General features: G+C 44.5%; 1 protein-coding gene across 1 annotated transcript in view; it reads left to right on the top strand.

Annotated features, from left to right (window-relative positions):
- Window positions 1–23554, top strand: part of SLC25A14 (solute carrier family 25 member 14) — a 189055-nt gene that overhangs the window by 94859 nt on the left and 70642 nt on the right. Inside the window, exon 3 of the mRNA XM_078688358.1 lies at window positions 13584–13731. Coding sequence (XP_078544484.1) covers window positions 13584–13731 — 148 coding nt within the window. The remainder of the gene's footprint in view (window positions 1–13583; window positions 13732–23554) is intronic.

The following is a 23554-nucleotide window of genomic DNA, read 5'->3' as shown; positions in this document are numbered from 1 at the left end:
GTTGGCGACGCTACCAGAGGACTCAAGACTCACAAGACCCTCGATCCGACGCTTCGGAAGCCACTAATGGTCAAGGCCTTCGAGTCAAAAACAAAACTCGACCCTAAAGAACATATCACGTCGAAGCAAAGGAGCGTACCTGCTGCGCACCAACAGCTCGAGTCGACGCCTGGCCATAAACAACATGCTGAACACTCGAAGTCGGTCGGGTGCAAAAACAACGCCTCCCTCGAAGAAGGTAAGTCCATCTTCAATGCTTACGGCGCCCATACAGTACGGACTGCCCCCAACCGCACGACCTAAAGCGGTCCAGCTCCAAAAGGGCACCGACACATCCAACTCATTGTCGGTAGCCTAAAAAAATCAGCCCATGGAGGAGGACGTTCTGTTCCAGCCGCCATCCTGTGAAAATCAGTCGAAACTATTCATCGACTCCGATTCAGGAAGACTCACGATTTATAAACGGAAAATCATTCCAGAATATCCTATGGAGTCATACAAAATACCACTCAAAAAGAAGAGGGACTCTGCCACCTCACCTGCTCTTTTTGAACCTATACAGTCCTTTGGACAGGATTGTGCCTATTCTCCCACACATGCCACTGAGGATGTAGAGGAAGGGTACAATGAAGAACAGTTTAATTATCCTATTGACACGGATCAAGAGGAGTCCCAACCATGGACCGACCCTGTTGACCCTGATGAGCCACCCACCACGCCTGACAGTCAGTCCTATGCGGTCAAGACATCACCTAATGAGGATACTGCTGCGTTTAACGCATTAATTGAGAGGGCAGCCCTTAACCATGATGTGGATATGCACGCTGACCCAGTAGAGGAAGACTTTCTGTTTGATACCTTCTCGACTTCAGAAACATCAGTGAAGACGTTGCCTATGCTTAAAGGTGTGCTCAAACACGCTGGCGACATCTTTAAAGAACCGACAAAGGCAAGGGTTGTGAACCCCAGGATTGAAAAGAAGTCCCGGCCTGCGCCTGTAGACCCTACGTATATCAAAGGCCAACTCCCGTTGGACTCCTTGGTGGTGGCTAATGCTCGTAAGAGAGCGAACTTTCAGACAAGTGGTGATGCTCCTCTTCCGGACAAAGAATCCAAGATCTTGGAAGCTTCTGGCAAACGTGTGGCAGCTCAAGCGACTAATATTTGGTGAATCTCAAATACACAGGCCCTATTAGCCAGATATGATAGGGCTCATTACGACACGTTATAGCAGCTACTGCAACACCTGCCTGATGCTTATAAGGAGGGAGCAGAAATGCTAATACAGGAGGGGAAGCTAATCTCAAACGCATCCATTAAATGTGCGTTAGATGCACCTGACACAGCAGCTAGGGCCATCAACACTAGTGTGATGCTCAGAAGGCATGCCTGGCTACGCATATCTGGGTTCAAGTCAGAAATCCAAACAACTCTGCTTAATCAGCCAGTTAACCCTGACTTTCTATTTGGTCGTGATGTAGACACGACCCTAGAAAAAATTAAAAAGGACACGGAAACTAACAAGTCCATGGGAGCTCTACAGTCACAACAGTTCAGGGGCAGTTCCTTTCGTCGCTCCGGTAACAGGGGAGCTTCTAGGGGACAAGCATCGCAGCAAGCCCAATACAGTAAAGGAGGCACACAAACCACCTATAACGAGAGCAATAGGGGTGGATACCGTGGGAACAGCACCAAAGGCAGAGGACGGGGAAATAATAATCCCAGATCCTCCGCCACCAATAAACAGTGACGTCTTGTCACTGCCCCCGGACCATATAACACCGGTCGGGGGAAGACTTCAGCAGTTCCTGCCAGTCTGGGAAGGCATTACCACAGACAGGTGGGTGAGACAGCTTATACAATACGGATATTGTCTAGAACTAACCTCCACTCCACCCAACATACCCCCAAGGCACCGTCCTATGTCCGCAGAGCACATGCACTTATTGCAGCAAGAAGTCATCTCCATGCTGCAAAAAGGGGCCATAGAACTCGTGCCTTTAGAACAACAGGGTACAGGGGTGTACTCTCTGTACTTCTTAATCCCAAGAAAGGACGGGTCTCTCAGGCCCATTCTAGACCTCAGACCCCAGAACCAATACATCCTGTCAGAACATTTTCACATGCTCACTTTGCAGCAAGTTCTACCATTGCTCAGTCTGGGGGATTTCCTGGCAACCCTAGATCTGAAGGATGCATATTTCCACATTCCCATTCACCCCAGTCACTGGAAATATCTCAGGTTCACCATAACCAACCAGCATTACCAGTTCAAGGTCCTGCCTTTCAGGGTCACTACAGCCCAAAGAGTGTTTACCAAGTGCTTAGCGACAGTAGCTGCGCACCTTCGGAGACAACACATCCATGTCTATCCTTATCTGGACGACTGGCTTATCCAAGCAAAGTCGGCCCAGCAATGTGCCAGCCACATATCCCGCACAATTCACCTCCTACACAGTCTGGGATTTTCACTAAATTACCAGAAATCTCATCTTCAACCCGCACATCGACAACAGTACTTGGGCGCAGAAATAAACACTCTGACAGCAACAGCACGGCCAAACTCAGCAACAGCATGCAAGTGCTGATTCAAAAATTCAGGCCCCAACACTCACTCCCAGCGCAAGTGTTTATGCAGCTGATAGGCATGATGGCCTCCTGCATCTTTATAGTCCCTCACGCGAGGCTACACATACGTCCGCTTCAGGAATGCTTGGCGCGACAGTGGAACCAGGCTCAGGGACAACTAAAAGACCTAGTGTTGGTGACCGGTCGTGCATACAACTCTCTGCATTGGTGGAACACACAAAACCTTTGCAGGGGACGACCGTTCCAAGAACCTGTGCCACAGATAGTGCTGACAGCGGACGCATCTCTCCAGGGCTGGGGAGCGCATGTCCTCCATTACACAGTGCAGGGCCTATGGACGACGCAGCAGCAAAAGATGCACATCAACCTACTGGAACTGTTGGCAATCTTCATGGCAATGAAGGTGTTCAACTTGCATTTGTGCAACACAGTCGTGTAGATCCGGACGGACAACATGACTGCAATGTATTACATCCAGAAGCAGGGAGGGACACACTCTCCACAATTGTCACACCTAGCACAGAGCATGTGGAAGTGGGCCATTCAAAGGAACATGTTCCTCATGGCGGAACACCTCCCAGGCAAGGACAACCAGATGACGGACCTGCTCAGCAGGCACAGCCATCAAATGCACGAGTGGGAGCTCCATCCCTCATTGCTACAACCGTATTTCCAGCAGTGGGGTCATCCAGAGATAGACCTATTCCCCACACAAGAAAACGCAAAATGCCAAACCTTCGCCGCCAGGTTCCCACACCCGCAGTCTCAGGGCAATGCGATATGGAGGAACTGGTCAAACAAATTTGCGTATGCTTTTCCTCCAGCACCGCTCATACCGCTGGTAGCGCGCAAACTGCGGCAGCACTCCATGATGCTCATCCTAGTTGCTCCAACGTGGGCAAGGCAAGCATGGTACACCACGTTCCTAGAACTTTCAGTGGTGCCCCACCAGCGACTGCGACTCACACCCAGTCTCCTCACTCAGAGCCATGGAGACATTCAGCACCCAGATCCGCAACAGTTGAGCCTTGCAATATGGCTCATGAGGTCATAGAGTTTGGCTACCTGAACCTGCCCCCTGACTGTATGGACATCCATCAAGGAGGCTAGGCGGCCTACAACCAGGGCGTACTATGCGGCAAAATGGAAGCGTTTTGTAATTTATTGTTCCAATAATACCATAAATCCGCTAGATGCATCATCGCAAAACATCATAGGTTATTTATTGCACCTATACAGATGCAATCTGGCCTATAGTTCCATCAGGATACATTTAGCTGCAATGGCAGCTTATCTTCAGAACAGACAGCAACTTTCCCTTTTCAAAGTGCCTGCCATTAAAGCTTTTATGGAGGGACTCAAAAGGGTAATTCCTCCAAGACACCCACCTTCGCCTGTCTGGAATCTAAACATAGTTCTCACCAGACTAACGGGTCCACCCTTTGAACCTCTTCACTCTTGTGAAATACAATTTCTGAAATGGAAAGTGGCCTTTCTAGTAGCGATCACATCGCTAAGAAGGGTTAGTGAGCTGCAAGCCCTCACTATTCAGGAGCCTTTCATTCAGATTCATGCTAATAGGGTAGTGCTGCGTACCAACCCTAAATTTATGCCTAAGGTGGTGTCACAGTTCCACATTAACCAAACCATTGAACTGCCAGTATTCTTCCCAAATCCTGATTCAGTGGCAGACAGAGCACTGCACACACTGGATGTTAAAAGTGCTCTCCTGTATTACATAGACAGGACTAAGGATTTACAGGAAAACTAGGCAACTGTTTGTTGCCTTCTCTCCACAGCACAAAGGCAACCCAATTTCAAAATCGGGTATAGCCAGATGGATTAAGTGCATACAGATCTGTTATCAAAAGGCTAAACGCACATTAATAGTTCCCCCAAGAGCGCATTCCACACGCAAGTTAGGGGCATCCATGGCTTTCCTAGGTACCATTCCTCTAGAGGATATATGTAGAGCAGCCACATGGACCACTATACACACATTCACCAAACACTACTGCGTGGATGTACACTCCAAACAGCAAGCTGCTGTAGGTTAGGCTGTTCTCAAAACTCTTTTTCAGACTGCTGCAGCTGGCACGGGCCACCGCCGCTAAGGAGGATACTGCTATTTATTCTTTGCACAGATATAATTTCAGCAGCCCACATGCCTCGAACGGAATATGCTACTTACCAGTATGCATCTGTTCTTGGCATGTAGGGCTGCTGACATTTATATCGCCCGCCCTCCTCCCCGGTGCCTGTCGCAGCTGTAGCACTCAGAATAATTCTCAGGCATGGTCATCACTTACTGTATCGTACTCCATCTCTGCCACAATGGCGAAAAACAATCGGAGGATGGAGAGGATGCCCATGCGCACTGTAGTCCAGGGGAGGAGCCACCTATCTCGTGATACTTCGAAGACTCTTCCAGGACAACAATATGCAATCATCCGGACCCAACACTAGGCGGCGATCTATGCACAGATATAAATGTCAGCAGCCCTACATGCCAAGAACAGATGCATACTGGTAAGTAGCATATTCCATCTGGTAGCGACAGTCTAGCCGCAGATTCCTTAACGCCCGCCCGTACTCCCCGTCCTGTGGCAACCTTTTCAGGTTGGGCTTCTTGTCTTCTGGTGGCTTTATTCCTCTGCGGGGGACGTTTCCTCTTCACTCTGACTCACGAGGCTACATTCTGTTTCGTGGCTTTGCTCTGCCCATTCTTGTGATTGGGTGGTATGATCATATGACATGTGTCCTTTACAACCCTTACCCTGGTTTGTCCGAAGTGAGTCTAATTCTCCTTTCTATCTTCTTCAACCGCTTGAGGTCTCTTGCCTCCCCTGCACTCTAGCGGTTGCAGTCTCTGACAAAGCTGCCTTCTGCAGATCCATTATTTGGATTTGATGTCTCCTTTTAGGTGACGCTTTATAGTAGTTTGTCCTTGCTCCTGGATTTTGAACTGGTAGTCCTTCACTGTCAATTCTTGTGGTTGCAGCCTTTCTGCCGGCTGCTGTGAAAGTTCACCGAGGAGCTGTAGCTCAATGGTGGTACTTTTACACTTGCAGGGTGGTCCTCCCAGAGTGGTGCTCTGTTCTTTCCCTCCCTCAGTTTACAGAATACAGTGCTTGGCACAGTCTTTCTATGGTGATGTTTTTTCACCATACCTTGTTTTTTCTTTTTCTGCAGACTGTTCCCTTATTTTCACAGAATTTTGGTGATGGCTTTGCACTCTGACGCGGAAACTGGCCGGACAGCCACGCGGCCATCAGCTTCATACAGCGTTCCCGAAGGGACTTTGGCTTCCTTTGTTGACAGTTGCGGCATTGCTTGGAATCGTGGTGCACACCAAGGCACCACATGCAAATAAGGTGCGGATCAGTGCTAGACATCTGACGCGCAGAGGCCTCACAGGCTTTGAACCCGGAGGGCATTGCACACTGTTCCGGTACGACACCAACGGTGTAGAAGGCTCACAAGTAGGCTAGGAACTGCTGCTTTCCCGGATCCGCGTTGTGACGCGGAAAAGAAGTATACTGATGTCGGCGCGCCTGGGCAGTGCATATATGGCTCCACTGATATCACGTCCATGGATGACATCAGGGCGGAGCCGTGCGGCACCGCCCCCGGTGCGCAGAGGTGCTGCTGCGCAAACTTTTCCGGACCAGTCAGATGCCTGGGGATATTCGAAGTTAAGGAATCTGCGGCTAGACTGTCTCTACCAGATACATCGTTACCGAAGGTAAGTAACTTGTTCTTCAAGTTCACAGAAGGACAAGTGGTATTCAGCCCCGGGAAATTGTATAATAACAGGTCTGTGCTGTCCCTAGATATCTGCACATTCTATACACTGACCATATCCATGTGCATCTTCCCTTCTCTAAAGCCTGCTGAACTCCGTTCGTGATAATCATTGGGGATTGCAATTATTTCTCATGAATGAAGAAATCTCAGTAAGTGCCGGTCATTAGCGTGTGTTATTTAAGTCCCTGCCCATTGTTTGCTCTGTCTGTTGCTACTACCGATTGTATAGTTTAATGAGTACCTCGGATCGGCCCTGCTGGGGGTCGGCAGCGGCCATGACAGAGCACGATCAAATTTTACTGTACAGAAGAATTAAGGCCTACCAAGGTTTCCTTAGATCATCCTGGTAAAGGATCACTAACTTGTTGAGCGCGGCGTGAATTCGGCTGTGGAGAGGGCGTTTTAATCAGTGGGCAGGGTTCGGATTGCACCCGGCCGTCCTCCGCACATGCCCACCGTCACGTGGGACAGCCGGGGGCCGTCCGCAGCACTGAAGGGGTTAATGTTGAGGTGGTCCGAGCAACTGACCGTGCCACCAGGAACAGTTACAGGGCTCAGCCCTTCCCTCATGTGCTGGCTGCTGGAGTGTTCTACGGCGGCTAGATACTTTGGTGAGGACTGTGTGCGGGGTCGGATTTTCCACTTAAAAGAACCTGACTGACTTGCAAAGGACTGGGGTGGGCAACGTCGGCCCCTTGAGTAGGTAGAGGGGTGGGGAGGTGGGCACAGTGCGACAGAAAGAGCTCCCAAGATGGAACCCATGCTTACCGAGCAGGACACCAGGGGAACTGAATACAAAATTTTCTAGCTATCGCGACAATAATTTTAGATTCTATTAAGGACACGGAGGCGAGGGTTATGCTTTCTCATTTCTTTACTGCAACAACAGCAGCCAATGAAAATGAAACTACAAATGTAAAAAACATTTCCCATGAGGCTTTGAACCACGCCTCCAATACAACAACCAATCAGAGTGGTAATAAGCATATAAAGTATAGATACACTAATCTGGCCTCCTCTTTCTTTGCGCGAACAGTCTCGTAAAAGTAATCGTCTTGAACTCTCAATGGAGAGAAAAAACAGTTCCTTTAGGAATTCTCAACGGAGAATAATCCATAACACCAAGGAATCATCTTCCGCCAGGAAGGTACAGCCACACAATCCAAAGAAGGCCTTCAACTCTTGTTGGAGTCATTTCCTGAAACATAAAAAGAAGTTTGAGAAAAAGAGTCCACCACTACATTTCTCACTGGGTGGGTATAAAAGATGTTAAACAATATAACGTCAATAACTCAACAGTTACATCACTGTCCCAACGGGTGGGATAATCCTCGCCTCCGTGTCCTTAATAGAATCTAAAATTCTTGTCGCGATAGCTAGACAATTTTGTATTCTATGGCAGGACTGGAGGCTTCTGATTATGCTGGTTCAAAGCTCTCCAAACACAGCATCAGAAACATGAGGAATAGGCTTATAATAAAAAACTTTAAACATTGAGTCCGAAGACCAATCAGCTGCCTTGAGGATGTCTTCCAAACGGAAACCCAACAAATAGGCTTTAGAAGCCATTGCACCTCTAGCTGAATGAGCACCATAAACTGAGATATCAATGCCAGCCCCTGACATAATCCAACAAACCCATCTGGCTAAAGTAGCCGCAGCGACCGGTTTGAAGGGTTTCTGAACAGAGATTAGCAACTGGCCTAACGGATCAGTCCTATGTGCAATAGTACGCTCTTCATAGCATTTCAGACACTGCAACACACATAATTTGCTATTATGTGGAAAAGCGGGGTATTCCACAGAGCGTGACATGGTCTTAGTTTGTCGTGTAATAACGAAGGAGACACCCTGCGGAAAAAACATCCAACCAGCCAAATCTAAAGCCCTAACATCAGAAACTCTGCGACATGAAATGAGACACAAGAGCATAGTAAGCTTGGCAGAAAGCTGTTTTAAAGATAGATCACAATTATCAGGCCAGGTTTCCAGCAAATTAAGAACTTTAGTAACATCCCACAGTGTAGAATACCTGGGCTTAGGAGGATTAGCCACACGCACTCCTTTAAGTAACTTACAAACCAAGGGGTGCATCCCCACCGGCTTACCATCGATGTGATCATGTCCAGCAGAAATAGCAGATCTGAAGTTATTAACCGACCTGTAAGCCAGGCCTGAGGCCACACATTCAGAGAGAAAACTCAGCACCTCAGTTACATTCGATCCCACGGGATCCACCTGTTTTGGAAGGCACCAACCTACCCACTTCTTCCAAGATGCAGAGTATCGTTTCCGGGTGGAAGGAGCCCAAGCTTGTTGCATAAAGCTGGAAGCCTCCTGTGAAAGGCCTGCAAGGCATTCATGTCTCCGGAGAGCGTCCACACCATCAACGTCAACTGATTCTGCAGGATTAAGGGGTGGCAAGCTCCCACTGGATCCTGCAGAAGTGTCAGGAAAACTGGGTGCCGGAATGGAAGGTCCACAGACCACTCCAACAGTGTGGGAAACCACGACTGAGTCGACCAAAACGGAGTCACCAACACTATTGATGTTCTCTGGCGGTGCACAAATGCCGCCACCCTCGGAATCAGAGCAAACGGGGGAAAGGCATAATTCCTCCGTTGCCCCCAATGGTGAAGGAACGCATCCGTCCCCAGCGCCATCGGATCCGGTCTCCAACTGTAAAACAGGGGAAGATGGGCGTTGAGGCGAGAGGCAAACAGATCCATCTGGCAGGGGCCTCGCATAGTCATGATCTGACCAAACAGCGATGGATGGAGTCTCCAATCGCTGAAATCTCGAAGAAACCGGGAATTCCAATCCGCCACCTGATTGAATTTCCCGGGAAGGTATTCCGCCACTACCGAGATCTTGCGATCCAGGCAAAAGTGCCAAAATTCCATCGCAATGTGCGCTAGCATGCGAGATCGCGTCCCCCCTAACCGATTGATGTATCTCACTGCTGAGACATTGTCCATTCGAAGGAGAATACAACAATTGCTCTTCAGCGGTGAGATAGACCTGATGGCAAAGGACCCTGCCAACAACTCCAGACAATTTATGTGTAATGCGAGCTCGTCTGTTGACCAGCGTCCACCTGTGGTGAATTCTCCACAGCGAGCGCCCCAGTGCCTGGTGTCGGACTCTATTACCACATCTGGGGCTCGGCCATTCCAAGCTGACATGTGCTCCAGCCACCACTGAAGTTCCTCTCTGGCTTCGAGAGAGAGAGAGGGATGAGGTGGTCGTAATGAAACTTCCTCTGCAAATAAAAGATCTTCAGTCTCTGCAGGGCTCTGTAATGCAAGGGACCTGGAAAAATGGCGTGAATCGATGACGCCAGAAGGCCCACAATCCGTGCCAGAACACGCAAGGAAATCACTTCCTTGGATAAAGTGGATGTTATCTCCCTCTTGATGGATCTGATCTTGTGAAGAGGAAGGAGGAGCTGAGCTGTCACAGAGTCTATCAGGAAACCTAGAAACTCCATCTGCTGGTTCGGTATCATGTCCGACTTCTTGGCATTGATAACGAACCCCAGATTTTGTAGCAGGGAGGTCGTCCACTCTAAGTGTGTGAGAAGAAGGGATCGATCTTGAGCTAGAAGAAGCATGTCGTCTAGATAGACAATGAGACGCACCCCATCTCTCGGAGGCGGGAGATCACCGGCTTGAGAAGCTTGGTGAACACCCAACCTGACCCATCTTGAAACACAGACCAAGGAGTCTAACAGTACTCAAGTTGGAAGGCCAATTTAAATCCTTTGGCTAGATGAAGGTGAGGGCTGGCACGCTCTGTCGGAAATGGGATCCCCTGGTGGCGAGGGCATCACCAGTTAGTTGCACCCTTTCCATTGGGAAGGTGAAGCATGCGCATGTGTGATTGGTCTGGAAAGATGGTGAACTGGTGGAGGTTTAAATTAGTCCTGATGGGCAAATCGGTAGGAAGAATAACCGAATCATCTATTAGCTAGTTCTCTCTGAAGTTTCCCGCAGGATAGCTGCTGGTGCTTGGAAACCCTAGTTTTAACTGCTAAAGCGAATGATTAGCGATCTTGTGGCTGAAATGGTCTCCACCTATTCTCAAACTTTAAATAGATAAGATGCCTGTCTCTCTCTTGTGGAGCTGGGCATCTTATTCGAGAGCCTTGTGTACCACTTTTGGTAAGCAGAACTGGTGCTGCGAGATGAACTGAGGTTACGGTTAAGGCACCCGATGCTGATGCTCATCACATATTTGAAAAGACGTCCTGCTGATATAGACAGCAGGACAATGGCAATTGAAGTTTGGATCCAGGTGAGGCAGGGCCAGCCCCGTGGGGCTCTCACCGAATCGAAGCATCATAGAATATAAAAATAGAAGCCCTTACATTAGCCGAGCACACTACAGATTTTGCCCCTGAAAATGTTACTTCTAGTCAACCAAGAAAAGGATAAAACATACTAACAGACCAGGCAGATGAAAATCTATTCACAATATTTTTGTACTTTGCAGAGAGAGAAATCTGTGCACACTTAGTTGTCTCACACTTTTTAAAGGCCTACAGTGTTCACAACTACAAAATAATGTCAAATATGTTTTTATTTTGTAAATTAGCTTTGTCTTGACTACAGTACAAAAGATTTGAATCATCCTTCACAAGTGTTCACAAATCTTTGAGTGGTTCCCATGTACAGCAATATCTACACCCTAAATTTAGTCTACTCCTCCTCTGGAAAGTACTCATCTGGGTTTCGGTTATTTACAGATACAATTAAATCTAACTTAATTGTTTTAGGGAATCAACTTGTTAAGAAATATTTCTGGGTGAATGTGGGCCTTTAAGCCTGCACTTTGTATTTGCTTTCTGTAGTACTCTTGTTTGTGTTCCTTCTTACCTGATCTACCCCAATCCAGAGTTGGAAAACTGTCTCAAGCATTGGAAAAAATGCACAGTTGGCACCAGTCTATCTGTCGGGAGTTCTTTTTTCCCCACTCCTAATGGGTAATTTATTGAGTTGCCGGATCTTAGATCATTCCATCAATAAAACTGCCCAGAACAATGAGAAATTATCGTAACCAGTGTGCCTCTATGCCAAGCCGACATAAGGGATCCAGCAAATGCATTCATGTAACATTAAGAGGGGGTGACCGCCTCTGCTCTTACCTCTGTTCAAGGTAAGGTAGAAGTACCCCTGCTACAGGCCATGCTGTATGGCTTGTAAGTCAACTGTAAAATACACTTGTCCTTCCATCTATTTTTGTCACTGGAATCTTAAGGTGAGGGAACCCCTGCAGTACTCTGTAGATCCTTGCACCAAACATAGAGCAAGAAAAGGATATGAACATTCAGTCGGAACAGATAAAACACGCTGCAGCTCCCTGCACCTCTTTATGGACGCACCCAATACACAATAGATGGAGCTTGGCTCAGCGCCTTTCAGAATGGACTAAGATTCTCAGTTCCGCTACTTGAGTAAATATTTCCCTTTTACCTGAAAATGATTTAAGTCAATGTTTTGCTTTTTGTTTGTGCTGGAAAAGGTAGGTGATGCCTAAAAGTGACTGAATAACAATATTCATGTTAGTAGTTTACATTGTAGAAAATGCTTTCATTATCGAGTTGCAATGCTTCTAAGTTTTCCTATATGGTAAACATTCCTGGTAAATACATTCTGGTTAGTTGAACTACTGATGGATTTCCCTTTGATAAGTAAAAGCATTTTAGAGATGGCTGGACCCAATCAGAACTTGCTTAATCTTTATTTCTCTCCTAACTTCTGCTCTCCCACTCCTTCCATATCCATTAATTGTTACAAGTCATGATATCAAACTAGAGGGCAAAAAGCTAGAAGTAGTATCAAACTAAAAGTATCTGGAGGTCTACTTTGACATCCGGCACAACTATGGAGAGCCAAAAGCTTCTATTACTCCGAGATCAAACGCCTTATCATTCGCCTTTAGGTCTTTATCAAAAAACCTTAAGGGGCCATCATTCAAACCCCTACTAGCAGTAATAAAAGCCAAAATGCTACCAATGCTATCATATGGCAGTACAGCTCTAAATGGGAAAGACGCTGACCTGCTAAACAAAGCACAAGTTACAATTTACATAAGTCTTTCAAATTCATCAGGGAGCTTCACCAGCACAGACCAGACTAGAATTTGGGGTAACCAACGAAATGCTGGGGAGAATGTGCGCAACCATCAAGCAGTGGTACAGCCTGAAACAAAACATAGTAGTCTTGGAACTGAACAAGGCTCTGTGGGATGAATTAGAGAAAGATGTAAAGTCCCCATACAACCAATACCTAAAAAAGGCATTACTAGAAACCGGCACAGGAGAGCTTTGGGAGACCAACCTTCCCTACTCTGCCTTTAAGCAAACTATAAATAAATCAGCAAAGCTCCACTCGCTGCTAGTCGATAAAAACACTTTCAGCACGAGAAAACACGCCTGGACGGTAATGTCCAACTACAAGTCACTCACCCCTGCACCATATCTAAATATCACATTCTCTGCCTACAGAAAGCTACAATGAATGGTCTTGCTTCTAGGTAAATTGCCATTCATCATGGACCAGCCAACTTGGGTCCACGACGTTCCGAAAGAATGTAGACTTTGTGGGAGCAGTAAAGAGGACCTTGTCCACCTTGTCTGCATTTGTCCTAAATTATCTCAAGCACAAGCCACTTCATTAAAACATGGCATGAAAATTAGAGGCATAAGGACATGCAGATCGGCAATTATAGCTGCCTTGGAACCAACAGATACTTCATTGAACTGCCAATTAATAAAGTTCCTCTCTGTTCATGCGCAAGCATTAAAAAGGAATTCCTTGCCCTGCTCGCTAACACCAAATACGACGGTCTGCTCAGAGGCAGATTGTATTCCAGAACACAAGGCAGAATAACACTAGAACACTGGGAGGAACATTCTTCAATTTTACATAGCAGTCTAGGGGTTTACAACGCTCCAGAATCACAAATTGTAAACTACGCACGTTGAAAATGTCTGCACTTTTTTTTAACAATGATATTTCTATACATGTAATTCTAGTTGAACAAAATATTTTTATGATTTTAGGAAACAGCCTTCTGTTTTAGTAATTGTATTATGGTTTTAATCAACTGAAACAATAAATAAATGTTTTGACTTGACAAGTCATGATATCTTCCATTGTATTAAATTGTTCTTTTGTTTTTAGGAACATTCCCCATTGATCTGACAAAAACACGCCTTCAGGTGCAAGGTCAGAGTACAGATGTTCGCTATAAGGAGATCCGATATAGAGGCATGTTTCATGCGTTATTCAGGATCTATAGTGAAGAAGGCGTCCGGTCTCTTTATTCTGGGTATGTATTTCTGACTTTGGATGTGATGTGATGTGAGGTCTGGGCAAAGATCTCCCGTACCAGAACACTTCTTTGCTATTTCTATTTGATTTGTGGTGTATCCTAGAGACCGGCCTAGATTTGAGGGACATCGAGGCACTGTCCATAGGTATGTTAAGTAGCCAACGGTGAAATGGAATTACAGGAGATATTTCACCTATAGTGACTCATATATAGCCTTGATAGATTGCCTTCCAGAAAAACCTAATGACTCTGTAATCTTCTTCTTATTATTATTATATTTAAATTTATAGAGCGCACAGCTATCCGGAGGTTTCCCGGCGCTAATCTTAATTATACAATGGGAAATATGTTTGCTCCTCTTGTTTCCCTGGTAGATTGTGCTATAGAAAATGCTGTTCTCTTCACTTGATTAGCTGCTGTTTGCCACAGACGTCTCACTCCGCTGATTATCTTTCATGTGTTGGCTTGCCATTACTACCAATATGTTGCCTTGCATATAGAGCAGAAGGTAGAGCTAACTCAGAGTTTTGGTATTAAAAATGTTGTGAAGGGATTAGGCAAATCCATTGCAGATGTATGCCCTTGAATGCCCAACTTGCCACTCAGTAGAACTTGCAAGGTCTTGCAGCCCCTCTTTCCGAGTTAACAAGACCCCCACCGCTCACCATTGCTGTTGAGACCATGGTCTAGTATTGATGAAAGACCACTTCATTGAATATACCAAGTGTTGAGGAAAATCATACTCTGTTGCCCACTTGAAGTGATGTCCAAATTCCATTTGTTTCACTCTGGGTCTGCTGTAGTTGGCTGCTGGTGTCAGTAAGACCTTGACCAGGCTCAGCTAGTGATCTTTCCTGTTTAGCTAAGGCTTGGGAAGCAGTGTCCATTCGCAAAAATGTCGCAAATTTTGCAAACCCACGAATGTAGTATTAAGTTGGTTTGCAAATTAACCATTTGCAGGTGATCCACCTGCCTAATGAATATTAATTGGGCAGATAGAAATTCACGGCCTTCTTTGATAAACTACAAGTGAATGTATGGAGGCTTGCAGGGGATAGCTGACCACCATCCCTGTGTTTGCATTCACAAAACTCTTTTTTTTTTTTTAAAAAGCAGTCCAAGCTCTTAAAAGGAACCAATACTGCTTTAAAATAATTAAAAGTTTGCCCATTTGGGAAAACATCAGTAGGAGCGGATAATGGTCCCCCGAACCACATGCCAAGCGGTCTCTTCCCCCTTGTGAATCAGTCACAATTCCCTTTGGTAAATCGGTAATTTGTCAAGGGTTTGCAAGTGGAACTGTGGTAGCATTTCATACAGAATCGTAGCTTGAAGGAGTACCTCTTTCAAACCTCTTCCAAATTGCAATTCAGCATGGTTTGCAAAATGTGTACACTGGAAATTACTATTTTACAGTTGCAAACCATGTGACTTAGCAATTGCAGGGTTTGCTGTTGAAAATTTGCTTAGTACATCTGGCTCTTGGAGAGTGAAAAACCTTGAAAATGAGGAGATCACAATCAAACATATATGTAGCACAGCTGGTAGTTAGCAAACATCTTGCAAGATAACAATCTTGTGAATTGGGTCGCCTAGAGGAATATGAAAACTCTGACAATGGAACTGGACGCCTGCTAATTAAATGCTTTGGGGAGGGGTTTGGGGAATAATTACTTTGGTCACAGAGATTGAAACCTGAAAGCATCCTGTCAGGGAGCCAGCAAGACCCTGCAAATGCTCTTCCAGAGCAGAGCCCGCTGGAGACCACTGCCGTTCTTTTGCTGCTACAGCAGATCATTAAGGCAAATGTGCCTTATGGAAGCCATCCTAGATCCTGCCCTTTAACGGGCCCGATGGAATTGATGTCCCTAGTGTATACAGACATTAAGGTGTCATCCGTAGTCACGATTTTGCTTAGCTCTTGACATACTTCACACTGCAAAATGTAGAACTAGTTTTGAATTATGTGTTGCAAGTGAGTAACGTACATTTTTGAGAAACACTGTTATTCTATATTACCTGTGAAATTGTATGTATCCTTAAACCTACTTACTTAATCATTTTAGGAAAATGTTATAGTTGGGAAGTGTTTGTGGCTAACGCCATAGTATTAGAAACTCAACATAGCTCACATGAGTAGATGGAAGCTTCAGACTACTAGTGCTTAAAGTAAGTGAGAAGTAATAACCTAGTACTATACTGAGGCCTCAATTACGAATTACCTCGTACTTCTGATTGGGCCTTCTACAACATTTTAGTTTCATTCAGGGTCTTCACCAGATGAAAGTAGTTGAAATCTGTAGAAGAAACTCGTGACGAAAATGAGGAATTATTGTTTGAATTGGACTAAATATTACTGATCCATCCGCCTGCCGTTATTTCTGAGGGAAACATCAGATTCCCACTTGAAATTCTCCAGATAACTTTTCCCTGCTGGAGTTACCGGTACCTTGGATGGGATCCCGAGGCCCCTGGAACGAAGTCCTAAATGGGGATAATAGAGATTGATATGATGAAATGAATGTAAATGGAATGTGTAGCCCATAAAAAAAGATAGCTGAATCTGGCTTTTCTCATAGACTTGTGCTGTAGAGCCACCGGGCCCATTTACTTTAATCTTTATTTTTCCTGGCACTACACCTTTGCTTGGTCCCCTGATGGATCCTGAACCTTGCTGAGAGGGGTTGAATATAGGGGATCCAATCCATTAATCCAATGAGGACCAGGAAATGGGTATCTGACTCACAAGCGTGTAATTAGTTTCATATATATGACTCTCAATACTACACTATACAGGTAGAGGATTTTTACTGCTTCACCGACTCCTGAAGAAATTCAGTTGGGATAGACTTATTGATGTAAGACCTCTTTATTATAATTCCTATCCTATATCAATACTATTGGAATGCACTATTGGTTAATTGGAGACGAGTCATTGAGAACAGAAACCAGATTTACAAATGGTTAAAATCAATCAGTAAATTAAGGAAGTAAACATATCAATATTAGGCATTTGAATTTAAGAATACCGAATAATCAAATGAATCTCTTTCTGGCCATAAATTTCAAAATTTCAAAGGACAGAGTTCAGGAAGGGGCATCGTCCTTAGTAACCCACGAGGGAGAAGAGTCCTGCAGTATCGCACATGCAGATGCGACAGACCAAGGAAAGTCTCTCAGTCCACAAGGAAGCAATCATCAATGGAAAATTGGCAAAGTATGTCCCTCTTCATCCTCAACCCAACATGTAATATAATCTCTCAAGTTCTGGGGTGACACCTCCTGGGTCACCTCATCTGGTCAGACCACTCAGTCTATTGGTCAGTTCGGATAGGATGACTCCTTTTATAGCGAAAAGGTGGAGGTCTTCACTTAAGCTGTCAAAGTATTCAAAATGTAGAATTATAAACAATCTGCTCTTAGCAGAGGCACTAGAGTGAGTTGAAAAGGACAATTTCTTACAGCAGATGTGCCCAAAGCAGCATAGTAGGTCCGAATAGTCCTTCTATGTGAATGGAATCTCTTCTTATGAAACATAGTTTCATCCCGCATTTCAAATGTATGATGCTTTCTCATGCGAACAGAATTGAGCAAGAGAAAGAAAATGCTGGCCCAAATAAAAATTTTGTTCATGAAATACACTATGTAAATTAAGGAAAATACATATTTCATTCTAGAGTTCTTATCTCTTATATTTTTTCTTCAATTTGGTACTTGTAAATCATTTCAGTTTTGTTGTAATTAGCATGCGACTCTGGCACAGTACTACATTCCAAAGACATCCAAAGTAAAAAAAATATTTCAAAATGTGAAGTATCTAAATCTTTTCTAGTTATTCTCATTAGTAAATATGTGAAGATCATTCTCTGAAAGTTTTAGTGAAATTAGAATTGACAAACGTGCAGCACCGTTTCTTTTTCGGGTGGTGCACAATTTAACATGAGCAAAGACCGAGTTAAAAACCAAACTCTTTAATAAACATTCATAAGGTTATCTAATTTCCATTTAGTTCTTTTAATTCTGCACATACATTATTATTTAAAAGCGTGTATTAATGGAACTTATATAATACTTGAGTCATCACTTTCACAATTCTATTCCATGTTAAAAGAATGCAACATGGAACTTGGTAAACACAAACCTGTTATTCAAACACGCATTATCATCTAGTCTACATACTTCTGCAGGCTTTTATGCTGCAGTAACAAAGTTTCTTTATGATCTGTTTCTCAAGACTCTTCAACGTATAATTTGCACCAATTGTGCACGTTTGTAATTTTTAGTTTTTTTCCCAAAGGTGTCAAAATGGGTTTTATGTGTCAAAGAGGGATTCAGCAGTTTATCTACTTAATCTCTTGCATTCCAGAGTATTTAGTCCTATGTGGCCCTTGCATGTCGCTGTTCACCACCCTAAATATTGAAAATGCATTCTGGGCTGAAAACAGAATCCATAGTGGTTGCATACGCCTCTCTTGCATTGTGTCACGAAATCATTTCCAAACCTGGGAGATGAAGCGTGCCGGTTAGGTACATTCTGTCCAAGATAACCGTAGTTGAACTCTCATTCCTTGTGCAGTTAACAAATACTACCCTGACCACTTGGTAATGCTGTAATCACATCACATCACATTGCAAGCTATAGGTGGGTTTAAAATGTAGGGAAGTATATCCTGCCCAAAATCATAACCTGATAGTTCCATAAAGTTATCTACAACCCTGAAATGGAACACCAGAATGTAGTGAACAAGACTGGTGGCTTTTTTAAAGGCCATGCACAACAGGTGTTTTAGCTTTCATGCATTTATTATTAATTCAGAAAGGAGAGAAAGCAGATTATTTATTTTCCCTCCACTTTAGGGAGCCCCAGAGCACTTTACATGACATTATTCCATGACATAGATAAGTAAAACCAGGACGCAAATAAGCAAAAAACCTTTCTGTGGACATGCAGTTAGTCTGCGTGCTCCACTTAAGTCGGCGTAACCTTGGAAGCCTAGGACGAGAGAGATCTGTTGAAAATGGTGGTACAGACAGCCTTTTCGTTAGTAGCTTCCTTCATATTTATTTATCTGCTCAAGGACCATTTTTTATTTTGCAGACCATGCAAAAAGAAATCTGCCCCCATCCCAGCTCTCGAATTTTACCTCTTACACAGGGCTTTTTACTCTACTTGACTAAGTTTTTTGTAATTGTCCGAATATATGTGTGATGGTTGCCAGTTCATGTGCACTTTAATAGGACGGTTGGTTATGTTGCCAAGCCAATGGTAAAGGCTAAAAGCCTGATTGGTTCACTACTGGGAAAAATTATGCCACATTCCGTAGGTTTGATCTTTTTATTGTGAAAGTTTATGATCAAGTGAGTAGACCTGGCTTACTTATTGTGAAAAGCACGTATTAAAGGCAATAGGTTTTTAAGGATGAATAGTTATTACACTGTGTTAAGGCCTGTAGCCAGGTATTTTTTTTTTTAAAACTTTTTTATTGTGGTGTATCATCAAAATGTCAGATGCAAATGCACAATTGCGTTCATACAGGCAATGATAAAAGGCATGAAGCAGGTGAAGTAATATTACACAGCCCTTCGGTCCACAACCCGGAGGTCGGACGGCGTCAGAATAGAGCAGAGCCATAAAACACAGCAATATCAGCCTTGGACACAAACAGAGTAGTCACACCACTATTTTCATTTAACAAAACAGTACTCAAAGAAAACAAATCCAGCAGAGAGAGTCAAGATAGCTCACACTCCACCCCAGGGGTCTAGTTCATATTAGTCACAACATCGTCCTAGGCCCTATTGATGTAAAGCAGAATGATAGGAACATCTCACATTGCGCCAAAGGAATAGGGGGAGAATGGAGAAGAAACCAGTCACAACCACCTCAGCCCACACCTTCTTTCCTAGGTCCCCTACGGGGCATCGCCAGTTCCGCCGTTAGAGAATCACATAGGTCGCCACGGAAAGCATTCCAGTGTCCCCACTTCTGATCCCACACCCTGGGGCAGCCCCTCAGTTTATATACGGTTTTCTCGGCTATCATGCATTGGTCCATTGTGGCCACCCATCTCACCACCAGTGGCCTGTCCGGGGAGCCCCATCCTGTCGCTATGGAGCGTTTGATCAGCAGGAACCCCAGTGCCGCCCACCGCAGTTCAGAGACAGTGAGGTCGTTTGGCCCCCAAACATTGAGAACACACTCCTTGGGTGATGTGGAGAGTGGTTTGCCCTAGGAGCTGCTCATTTTACGCAACGTAGCCGACCAGAACTGCTGTATCACGGGGCAATCCCACAGGATATGGTAGAAGGTCCCAGGGAGACCGCAACCCCGCAGGCACAATGTGTCGGGTCGCCGACCGATTTTGGCCAAGGTGAGGGCAGACATGTATGCTCGGTGTAGCACTTTTAGCTGGATAAATCGAAACCTATGGCATATGGCCGACTCCCTCGGGGACATTAGCGCCGAGCGCCACTCTTCGTCCTCCAAAGGACCTAGGTCAGCTTCCCATTTGGCCCGCAGCGGCAGGAAGGAGTCAGGAAGGTTATTGCAGAGCTTACGGTAGGTCAGGGATATGGCCTTTTCAGGGAGAGGTTCCGACAACAGCCTATCCTCCAAAGGGGAGGTTGCAGGTATGGAGGTGAAGTCCGGAAAGGCGGCCTGTAAGGCGTGTGTGATCTGTAGGTACCGAAAGTACTCGGTGGGTGCTAGGTCGTATAGAGCTTGTAGGTCACTAAAGGTCAGCAATTTACCTTTGCATACCAGGTCCCCAATCTCAGAAATCCCTATCGCATCCCACCGTTCAAAGCCACGGGAGAAACAAAGGGAGCCCAGGCGTTGCGCGGACCACACGGGCCGAGGTTTTAGTAAGTTTGTCAGCCCAGCCTAACTTCGCATTGGCCCTGTGCCAGACGGCCACCGTATGTGCCATAGGCCCAGCATATCTAGACTTCGTGGGTTTGCTATATAAGGTCCCCAGATAGCCCTCTCGCCCCGTCTGGTCTCTGTCTAATAAAAATGAATGGGTTGCCGATGCACTCAATGTATTAGTATTTAGACAGTTAAGTAACACAGTAACAACAGTTCAGCACAACAAAAATGACAGAAGTATTTCGACAAAGCTCCAATGAAGGGTAAATCGAGGAGTCTTTAATGAAGTATACAGCCAGCCGACACGTGTTTCATCGCACTTGCGATTCCTCAGGGCTGAAACAAACAGATAAGTCACAATAGAGCATGTGCCTTAATATGTATATAGTTTACAGATAAGACCTTGGTATATGGTCTTTGTACAATCTTTAAAAGCTTCCTACTGCAGTGAATGCTCATGGGAGCATTGGAAGCCGACTTAATTTGGGGCAAAAAGGGTGCTCAATATATCGACTCCATTATATTTTGGGGTCGGTATATTGATGACTGCATCCTAATTTGGTCAGGCTCAGAAGAGCTTTTAAATGATTTCTTCAGACATCTCAATGAGAATAGTTGGGAGATCCGATTCACTATGAATTGGAGCAGGACAAAAATTGAATTTCTGGACATTGAGTTTTACATATCCTCTAACCGCTTACATAGTAGACTTTTCAGAAAGTCCACAGCATGCAATGCAATCTTGCATGCCTCAAGCTCACACCCCTCGCATCAAATAAACGCCATACCCTATGGCGAATTTTTAAGGGCGAGAAGGAACTGTAGTGAGGACTGCGAGTTCGGGAAATGTTTGACAAGCATGAAGGATAGATTTTACACAAGAGGCTACTCAACTAAGACAATTGAGAAAGCTGAAAAAAGAGTCAGAAAAGTCAAGAGATCACACACTCTGACTACCACTAATAATTCCACTACGACAAGTAAAGAACTAATCAGATTGGTGACTGACTTCAATTCACTCCATGAGGTATTACGAAGGAGTCTCACTAAACATTGGAGTTTATTGAAATCAGAGAAAGCTTTAACGGATCACATTACAGACAGACCTCAAATTTCCTTTAGAAGAGGTAACACACTTCGGAGTAAATTGAGTCCCACTGTACCTCGGGACACAACACGTACCAATTGGATGACACAACATAGTCTTGGTTTTTACAAATGTGGATTCTGCAGCATGTGCAAATGGGCAAAACATGGTACAACTAAATTTACTGGTCCTGATGGTGTTACATATATTATTAAGAGCAACATCAATTGTACAACCAAGTTTGTGGTTTACATTATAGAATGTGAATGTGGCAAATTTTACGTGGGAAGCACGATCAGGCAACTCAAGGATAGAATCATGGAACATATAAGGGCAATACTGAACTGTGATCCCAAGTATCCTGTGGCGTTACACGTAGCTTTATGCCAGAAAGACAAGACTAACAAAACTGTTAAATTCTTTGGGGTCGAAACAGTCCCCCAGGCCATCAGAGGGGGTAACCGGGAATTGAGACTTAGGCGCACTGAGGCAACTTGGATTATGCGCTTGAAATCTGTGGAACAAGGACTCAATTATGACCAGGAAATGCAGTATTTCCTGGGAGATTGAATCATGCTACTTTGTATATTATCAATGTTAATTTATAAAAAGTCGCACCATATGCACTAAATGCAGATCTATTATTGTCAACTATTCACATAATCTATGGCAAAATAAGTGCATTCCTCATGCTTTGAAAACTTTCCTGTACTCAACTATACTGTTGTTTATGTTTTATAAACAATAATATTGTGGACACTAACTGTTGTGTTTAAAAAGACATACAATTTTTTATTGTGAACTTGTAATTGATGAATGAATTGTAATTTAGTTCCACGTATGATTGGGATGTACACCGGGATTGCGATTATGTCCATTCACAGGGCTCACAACCCGGTCATGGAGGTTCGCCGAGTTTGTCCGTCGTCTACTTTATTACGAGCAACACTATTTTGATATGCATGTAACAGGATTCGTTATCCTATCATGTATACACACTGGCACAAATAGAATACCGATGATATTTTGATTACTCTGTACGCAAACACTCGATACGATAATTTCTGGGCCCAACATGGAACCCAACATGGACGCGACCGTTTTTAACACAAACAGTCTAGCTTTCCAAGATGCACCGGCGTGACGTATATAACGTTAGCAGTAACGCGGGTCACGTGTCCAAACAGGAACACCCGCTCGGAGGTCAGGATACGCTGTACGCCGCCTCTTTGCCTTACACGGGTAAGAATAGACTGACACAGATACTGTGATTGATATTTCGTAGCAAGAACTGTTTCTGTTTAATAAGATTATGCGCTTGACTCGTGTATTGCTGTTATTTCAGCTTGGGGTCTTTTCGTCCTTTTCGAGCCGTAACCGACATTACAAATCGGATTGGCACCACTAAATCGGTAAGCTCGTGCTAACACTCACCTTATATGAGATACTGTGACAATTGGTACAAATAGAATATATTTTCATCGGAGCCCCTAATAACTTTTTCAGAACTATACCCTGTTCGATGGTTTCTACATAACTGGATTACAACATAGATCATATATGATGACCTCCGATCTGGGGTGATACGTCTCACCACAGACATGTAAGTCCTTCTTTTAAATACTCAATTCTGTTTGGGAGGGAGAATTGAGGCATTGTCACATCAGGCCTATAACTTCTGACACAGAAGTGTCCATGAGTAAATTATGATTGTGAACGGTCTATTACATTGTATATCTTGATTAACATACCATGCATATATTTTGAGGAGACATGATCCATATGTGAAACGTCTATTTGAACAAATTGGGATAATTAAAATCCCACTTAATAGTAACTCGTCCGTTTTGGTCCAGTTACAGACG

Source organism: Lissotriton helveticus, chromosome 4_1 (assembly GCF_964261635.1).
Source record: "Lissotriton helveticus chromosome 4_1, aLisHel1.1, whole genome shotgun sequence".
Taxonomy (NCBI): Eukaryota; Metazoa; Chordata; class Amphibia; order Caudata; family Salamandridae; genus Lissotriton; species Lissotriton helveticus.
Note: the sequence above shows the minus strand (reverse complement) of the source record. Positions and strands in the feature narration are given on the sequence as shown.